The 9,306-nt window shown below is 33.6% G+C and overlaps 1 protein-coding gene across 1 annotated transcript; it reads right to left on the reverse strand.

Annotated features, from left to right (window-relative positions):
* Positions 1-244: 244 nt before the first annotated feature.
* Positions 245-2,980, reverse strand: LOC113860233 (transcription termination factor MTERF6, chloroplastic/mitochondrial). Its single transcript, XM_027492934.1, has 2 exons — positions 2,847-2,980; positions 245-2,465 (listed from the first exon to the last, which is right to left on the reverse strand). The coding sequence occupies exon 2, from the start codon at positions 2,457-2,459 to the stop codon at positions 1,452-1,454; it is 1,008 nt and encodes a 335-aa protein (XP_027348735.1). The 5' UTR covers positions 2,460-2,465; positions 2,847-2,980; the 3' UTR covers positions 245-1,451.
* Between the last annotated feature and the right edge of the window lie 6,326 nt (positions 2,981-9,306).

A 9,306-nucleotide genomic window follows, 5' to 3' on the forward strand; every position in this document is an offset into this window, starting at 1 on the left:
TGACGATAAATAGGAACATCTCATTTCTTTTTAATTCAAGCATTCAAGTTGATTTTCATACACTCTTCAGTACATCTGATTTGGCAAACTACTTGCAAGGATCATAATTTATTATTGCAGCAAGCAGCTTATCCCACAGTAGCTATTGAAATTTTGATTTTTATTGCCAATGGCCGTAGCATGTTGAACAAATTATTTAAAGAGAATCACGAAGATTGACAAAAGGTCAAAGCAGTGTTTTACGCTAACATCAGTAATGTTGAAAACCTTAACTGCTACGTGATAATAAGAGGAACAGAATGTATATCTAAACAAGTGTGAGGTGCATACTCCCTTCTGAAATGTAAAATCAGACAGAATTTACAAGTTCTTAGATGGTGAGGGAAAAATACACTCAGAACTTTATCAAACTCCATAATACATTATGATAAAACGCAAATACCTTCTAGCTGAGCCCTCTGTGATCCTACTCAACATTGCGCTTTTCAATTCCTAATCATGCAGAAAAGGCAATGCTCTATGACTTACAACTGAAGCAAAAAAATTGTATGCACACTATATCTCTATACTAACATGTGTTTATGTGCAAACAATCCTATATTTGTTCTTTAGACAAAATAAGAAAAACCTATACTTTTATCCTCAAAAGACAATGGCAATTTTTTAAAATTCTTTAGTGTGTTTAAGGGCATGCCTTATGAAGATGCTTCCTTGTAGCCTGGAGGTGACAGGTTCATATCCTAGACCTCTCTGCCTGTAGGGATAAGACAGCATACCTCTACTTTCTCAAGGTCCCACATGTTGGGAGCCTCATGCTCTAAAGTCATTTCAATCTTCAAATTCGTTTAGAGTCATGCAACTGTGCTTGGTTTGAATATCAGAAACCAAGCATTGTGACCTCAATTGTACTTAAGGTAGACCTGTAATGCTTTTGTATATATTAGTCATACAGGATTAGTAAAAGCAATTATTTGATGATAATCAAATATTGTTGGAATTGCCTCAAACCTTTCTTGGTAGTACATGGAACTAACTGTATAACAATTCAGGTAAGGTAACAGGTTACGTGATTAGTAAAAGCAATTATTTGATGACCCTCAATCAAATATTGTTGGAATTTACTCAAACCTTTTTTGGTAGTACATGGAATTAACAGTAAGACAATCAGGTACGGTAATAGGAGTTACAGGACCTCATCACCAACACCAGATGATGGACACAGGAATCATAAATATCCATGCCATGCAAACATAACTCAGTCATAGATACAAAGGATAACCTATCTTCATAGTTACAACAGATGACAAGGTTGTGAATTTGAACAGGTCAGACATATATGGAATCGCAAAAACCTTTGGAAGTTAAGGGACTCCACATCAGAGGATAGAAATATTAATAAACTATTTAACTAATTATGATAATCATTAAAAAAATTAGAACAGTGACGTGACCTAGTTACTCAAGGCGTAGCCTTCTAACAAGCCAAACTTCATGAGGAACTTCTTCTTATTACAGTCCAGCATTTCACTCAAGCTACAATTTAAATTCCTCTCTTTTAGAAGTTTGTACCGCGACTCTAATCTTCTCTTCAGGCCATGGCGAAAGAAGCAAGGATAATCAATGACTTCATCAACTTGTCTCCCCATTACATCTACCAAAAACTTGATCCTCGGTTCTAAGGAATTCTGGATGCTCTTGATCAGGATAGGAGGAAAACCAACCACCAAAGCAACTATCTGTCTATCATGAAATCCACATTTCTTCAAATATGTATAATTGGGTACCAAAACCTTGTTCACATCTCTACTCAAGATTGCCGGGAAATTCACTGCCACTGCTTGAAGATCCATCTCTGTCAGACCTATTGACTTGAGAAACTGGGAAGTAGGGCGGAGCCTCTTATCAACACTATAACCCATAATATATGGGTCCCTGACTATAACTTTTCCAATCATTCCATCCTTATTGAGACCAAGGCTAACAAGGAAGTCCACAATTTCCGCTAGCTTTGTTTCGATGCTATAGCTGATAAGCCTAGGATTGAGCAGTATCATTTTCCCAATTTGCTTTTCAGGGATACCCAAAGTCTGAAAGAAGGCCAAAAGGGGACAGAGCTTCTCTTCCACACTGTGTGAGAGTATGTGAGGGAACTTGGCTATGGCAGAAGCAACTTCATGAGGCTTTGTTCCTAGTGTCTTGAGACACTCAACCATGGGCACAATTTTCTCATTAAGATCAAGTGCAAGAATCTTGGGGCATTTTGAAACAATTGCGGGCAATTTCCTTTCCTGAATCCCAATTTTATTCAGATACTCCCAATTTTCATTAGCTCTTTCCTGATGCACAACCTCAAGGCGCTTGCATTTTCTAAACATTCCTTGTACAGAGTTATCATCAAACCCTCTATCTTTGAAAAACCACATCATGCTACTGCTGTTATGGCTGCTTGTGATTTCCATATTATTCTAAAATATCATTTATTTTGAAAATAACAAAAGAAAAATTAGCTCATATATGCAAAAACCATCAAGAGAACAGAATGAAATAGAAGAGCAACATGAAGTTTACATCAATTCAAGTTAAAGAACAATTTTTGTTCAGCTCAACTCATGCAAAACCGTTGAAAACTCACAATTTGGCAAGTGGCAAAAATAAAACAATAAATTAACACTTTTTAAAATATATTAGCATTTTTTATTTTATTTGATATCATTTCAGTTTGCATAAAAATTTTGCAGTAAAAAATCTATCGCAATCCCTACATTATAAAATTATGAAAAATTATATAGCGAACAAGCAGAAGCAGGTAAATGGGTAAATTAACAAATGCGTGTTAGTGGTGTTACCTAAGGGTTGTTGTTCAGCTTATGCGTGCGAACAAACAAAGAAGGTTTTGCGCTCAAAGTTGAAGCGCCAACGGGAGAGGACTCCCCTCACAGTGGTGACTGATAGTGAGGATGAGAAGCGACGATGGAGTCATGGATGGAGAGGATAGACTTCTACACATAAACGACGTCGTTTAGAAAAATTTTCTATTTCATTGCAATTACATGTATGTACATATTAATTTATTTCTTATATTTTACTAAAGGTTAAATTAAAATTTATAAATAACTTTTTAAGTTTTTAATTACATTTTCAATATCTTCTTGTTAGGATTTTATTAAATAAAAAATTTAAAATAACTTAAAGATTCATTGATTAATTAAACTAATAGTTTAATTTGTAAGTCTATTAAAATTTTTAATTAAATCCATATATTTAATAAAATTTTAAGAATAACACCTAATTAAAAATAGATTAAGAAATAAAAAATTATTTATAAACTTTTTAAATAAAAATTTATTTAATTAAATATTTTTACATAATTTATCATGTGTATATTAATTTAATATTTATAAAATAATAGTGATATTTGACTCAACAGTAATTAGAGTTGTTATATTAGATTGAGTCTATCTAATCAACTCATCTAATTTGTTAAATTTAATGAAACTAAATACTTTATTTATGTTGGCTTACTTAATCTATTATATTTTAACTAGTCAAAATATAAGTCAACGAACAAGTTGACCCATTAGGTTTATTTTTATAATAAAAAATATTTATTAATTAATTAAATATTAATTTTTATTATCATAAAATATTTTTTTGTTAATTTTTGTATTTTTTATTTTTTTTAATTTTAAGTGAGTTTGATTATTAATTTATTAGCCTACTAATTTTTTTTAACTTAATTATATTTTTAATCCTTATAAATATAGGCATTTTTGTGATTAGTCTCTACAAATATTTTTGTTAGGAAGTGGTCATTCTAAAGTAAGAAATTAGGAAATGATTTTTGCTGGTAACCTCTTTTGTTAAGTGCTGAGCTAACTTTTGCCTACATGACGCCATACTTGCTTAAGTGGGTTGCTGAAATGAATTGCTGAGGTAGGTCATTTTCAGAAATGAAAAATTCCAAATTTTTAACCTCACTTCGTTCTTATATGTTTAGGACAGATAGTGAAAAACCTTAATCTCCTGCTGCACGTCGTCTTCTTCCTCAGCAATATTGAAGCCATTAGAAGGGTTTTGGAGCAACAAAATTAATGGCAACAAAAATTGGTGGTCCTATTAACCTCCAACAGTAAGAAAAATCATGGAATGGCATTTTGGAGATGTTTGAATTGGAAAGTAAGTAATAAATATCCTTCATGAGTAGGATTTTATATTGTTCATCAAGTTCAAAAATATTTCTTACATTTGGTGTGTGTGAAATGTGCAGTTGAAGGAGTCTTGTAAGTTCTTTGAATGGGCTGATAGAGTTTCTAAGGAAGTGAAATGTCTTTGTTTGAATGAGGTTTCAACAATCATTCAAGAGCATGTGCGTAGAATTGTAAAGTTAGAAATGAAACTTGCATGTGAGAAGGCAAAGAGATTGATTCTATGTTACACAGTTGGAGTTTCTTGGGCCATCATTACCTTGTTGTTTATGTATATTGTCATGATAGGCTAAAATATAATTTATGTCCACTGCAGTAATATGAAATTAGTTTTAAAGTTCTACAATTGTGTTTAGTTATTGTAAATTTAAAGTTTGTACTTGTGTAAATCTGATTAAGTATTGTTCTTTTTAGGTATGTATTTGATGGTGGCTTTAGTCATGTAACCAGAGTTATCATAAATGAAATATCTTTTTTTAACTGTCATATTGTTGAACAACTTGGGGTGTAATGTTTGGATTGTTTAACTGTGGTGTGTAAAATAACCTTGTTATGTTTTGTACATTGTTCTTAAATAAAAGATGTCTCAAAATAACATGCACATCAGGTAATTTGTAAATATTAAAAAAGACGTTTCAAAATTATGTATTAATAACATGCAAGTTTCCAACTGTATAGATTTCCAGTATTAATATCTAACTGTGCAATTTGCCAACAGAATAATTTGTACATGTAAACAAAGAGGCTTCACATAAGTTGTGTCAACATAATATTTTCCATAAGTACATCCAAAATAACCTTGATATGTTTTGTACATTGTACTGGGATAAAAGCTGTCCAAAATAACATGTAATTGTGCAAAATAACATTAGCTTGTCCAGTGTTAACATCTAACTATGCAAAATAACACTAACTTTGCAATTACATTCAACTGACAGCATACATCATGGATTACATCCGACTGTTTTGTACATCTAAAAAAGAAAAATCCCTATTCCCTCTAAATTAAGCTAGTTGTATCAGGATGTGCAGCAGAAATTGGGTCAGCATCAACAACTTTAGATTGGCTTGCAGTAAGGACTGATGATTGTGATCCTTGTGGAGTGTTTGTTGAACCAAGTTGTGCTTCCCTTGGTCTTCCTCTTCCTTTTCTTATTCCTGTTCCAGGCACTTGGTTCAATGGTTCCTATAGCAAAAAAGACAAATTGTTAATAATATAAAAACAAAATATGCCATCAGAATGCCAGCACTATTAAATTGTTTACCTACCTGTTGAACTGAGGTGTTTGGACAAGTAGTCCTGTTATGTCCAAACACTTGACAATTGCTGCATTTGTTTTGGCCTGCCTGGTCTCCTTTTGTAAGAAGTTGGCAAAATGACATCCTCTTCTATTTGTGGCCATTTGTTTTGACCATTAATTGGATTAATATAATGGTCATAACATCTCATATATGCTTCCTTACTATAATATTGGTGAACATAATGGATTGGATTTTCTCCCTTATAAGAAATTGGAGTACAAGCATGTCTACATTGAATGCCAACCAAACTCCAAAAGTTACATGAACAGTAATTTGAGTTGAGGTCAACAACAAATTTTTCTGTAAATAAAGTATGTGTGATCTCAAATTTTAACTGCCCAGCCCATGTAAGAAACCAATTTGCACTATGTTCTATTTCCCTTTCAAGCCTTCTTTTAGGTTTAGGCATGACACCCTATTGTAATTTATTGCCTTTTTCTCTTAGAGTGGAGAATCTTCCCATTAAATACAACCTAATCCACTTTAACATACTTATAATAGGTTTATCTCTAGCAGGCAAAATAGCGCTGTTAAAAGCCTCACATAAGTTGTTCATATTTATATCACACCTAGGGTATAGACTAAAATGATGTTTACACTAACTTTCCTTAGGGATGATAGACAACCACTCATAAGCTCTTAAATCAAGTTCTTTTATTTGACTCATTTTCTTCTCCCAAGCTTCTAAGTAGGTTGCTTTAGATGCCCCCATCATCAACTCTTTTAACAATGCACCCCCTTCAAACTTTTTTTTTCAAGTTACTGTATAAGTGTCTAATACAATATCTATGCTCTACTCCTATTAATAGCTCATCAAAAACTTGGACTAGACCCTAAAAAAAAATTGTTAGTATTTAGTCCTTCAATCAATAAGTATGTTAGGATTTAGTCCCTGTAACAGACTGTATATAATATTGAAGTCAGGAAATCATTACACTTGCCTTTTGTTGGTCAGAAATGAAGACATATCTGTTAGTGGATTGGTCCCCAATGTCCTCTAACAATAAAGTCAAAAACTATCTTTAAGACTCCTTTGTTTCTGATTCTACCACAGCTACTGCAAGTAGAAAATACTGATCATTTGCATCTCTTGCAACTGCAACTAGAAGTTGGCCACCATACTTGGTCTTCAAATGACAGCCATCCACACCAATGAATGGTCTACAGCCAGAGATACAACCTATTTTACACCCATCCAAACACATGTAAAAGCTTCCAAATTTTGGTTGTATGGTGGGTTCTGGTCTAACCAATTCTATTTTACAACAATTCTCCTGGTTAACTCTCTTCAGTTTTGCACAATACCTCCACAATAGTGCATATTGCTGTGTTGCTTCCCCATCTATTGCATCCAAAGCCTTTTTTTTGCATTAAAAGCTGTCCATTTTGAAATGCCCACTGCATAGGTATTCCTTATCTCACTTATGATGCCTTGCAGTGTCATTTTATTATTTATTTTGAGTTTATCCATAATAACCTCTCTCACCCATCTTGTATTGGCATTCTTATTGTCAAACACCCTTGCACAAGTATGTTTTGGAACATAGGTTTTTAACCTATAAGAACTTGTGGTCCTCACTTTACTAACAAATGCCAAAAAGTCACAACTTGAATGATGGCACCTAACTCTACATCTAATGTCATCATTCTTCATAAATTTTATTTGTCGAGCATTCAAAACAGAGTGTTCCATAATTGCATCCTTAAATTGCTTTATGGAAGTGAATTCCATTTCCAGCTAGAACTAAAAATCTTTTTGCATGTTTTTTTGTTGAAAAGCTTCATAGAGAGGGCTATTATTGTCTGAATTCACCTCAGATTACAACTCTTCACTTAAGTAATCTTCATCTATGTTATTCTCAGGAGGCCTAAAATCTGCCTCAACATTAACTTTAGGTCTACATCCCCTCTCCACATCAGGCATCCCTTCAACTTCATCCTCTACATTAGACCCCTCTACATCAGCATTCTCTGCATCAGACCTTTCTGCATCTCATTCCTTGGGCTGCTCCACTTTGTACATCACCCATTACAGCAGGTTGACCCTCTCCATCACCCATTCCTTTAGCTTCACCCTGTACATCACCCATTGTTTCAACTTCCTCCTCTCTATCACCCATTGCTTCAGCTTCACCCTATACATCACCCATTGTAGCAAGTTCTTCCTCTCAATCACCCATTGCAGCAGGTTCTTCCTTTCCATTTGTCAATTCAAAGATCATTTCAGGTTTTTAAACTATGTGCTCTACATATATGTACACATCACATTTCTCCTTCAAGACATAATTAGCCATTTTTAGAGCCTGATCATCCTATGTAATTCCTCTTAAACTATCATCAAATGTTGAATCAGGCATCTTCCACCACATCAAAAAGTCACTTTTATAGCCAAAGTCTCTCACAATGGATAACACCTCAAAATACGACCATTTATCAATGTCAATGTTATGCACAACATCAACTTCTCCCCTTACATATCTCACCTTCGGTTCATCAAAAAATTTACCCCCATGGTATATTACCAAGTAAAGTCATCCCTACAATTGCGATACAAGTTAAGAAATTTAACAAATTACATTCAACAAAGATAAATTAAAGGAAACCCCGTTACATAACTACCCCACCACTATATTGTTTAAGACAAACAATAAAATAGGGTTTCACTGACATGTTGCCTTACTCCACGTTCCACACACACTCCCTTTTTGGCACAACCTTCACAGCTTCTACACGACCTTTAGATTGAGATGCAAATGCCAGCTAGCATAACCAATGCTTCTCGTTGAATCAGACCTCACGCGTGAAAGTTACTTTCTTCACACCCAGTGTCCCTTTCTATTAAATCTAGACTTAACCCACGTTCCACACACTCTCCCGTTTGAGCACAAACTTCACAGCTCCTATACAACCTTCGGATTGAGACGCAAATGCCAAGTAGCATAATGAATGACTCTTGTTGAATCAGACTCCATGAGTGAAAGTATGATGCCCTTTTCCTTTATACTCAATCTAACGTTTCATCCCTTATTTTATTTGGGATTTTCCATTTCTGAAAGTGATCCACCTCAGCAATCCATTTCAGCAACCCACTTAAGCAAGTATGGCGCCATGTAGGCAACTGACTAAGACTATTTTAGACCACATGGAGTGCTGAGCTAGCTTTTCGTTAGTCAGCTCAGCACTTAATAGAAGAGGAGTTAACGATAAAGATCATTTCCTAATTTTCTATTTTAGAAGGACCACTTCTTAACAAAAATATTTGTAGGGACTAATCACAAAATTTTTTATATTTATAGGGACCAAAAACATAATTAAGCCTTTTTTTTCATAAATTTTTGGTCTTTTGATAAATTCACCTTTAAATCAGACAAGTTAAAGAATCACTTATCTTCTAAACAAGTCAGGCAAACTAGCTCTTTTATTAAACTTTTGACGAAATAAGACAAATAGGACTGAACTAAAATATTTTGATACTCCTAACAACAATGGTTGGTTATAAAAATTAGATTTGTAAATTATGATTTCAAACATATGGAGTTACCAAATGATAATCTTATGGTTAGCAATATAAAAGTATCTATCACAAGATAGAAAATATAATGGAGGTAAGGGACAATGTATTAATCTGATAATAACAGTGTACATATATAGCAAATGCTAGCAAAACATGATCCTGTGATTAAGGCTAGAATTAAGACATAAGGTAACAAATAATGTTGATAACCATTAATTAGTAATTACACTAATTATAATAATTGACATAATCAGAGGTAATATTGGATCCACACATCAAGGGATA

This window comes from Abrus precatorius, unplaced genomic scaffold (assembly GCF_003935025.1).
Source record: "Abrus precatorius isolate BTA unplaced genomic scaffold, Abrus_2018 Scaffold2, whole genome shotgun sequence".
NCBI lineage: Eukaryota > Viridiplantae > Streptophyta > Magnoliopsida > Fabales > Fabaceae > Abrus > Abrus precatorius.

Excerpts from the sequence above, each read along its gene's own strand:
- LOC113860233 (XM_027492934.1), bottom strand. The coding sequence starts at position 2,459 with ATGGAAATCACAAGCAGCCATAACAGCAGTAGCATGATGTGGTTTTTC.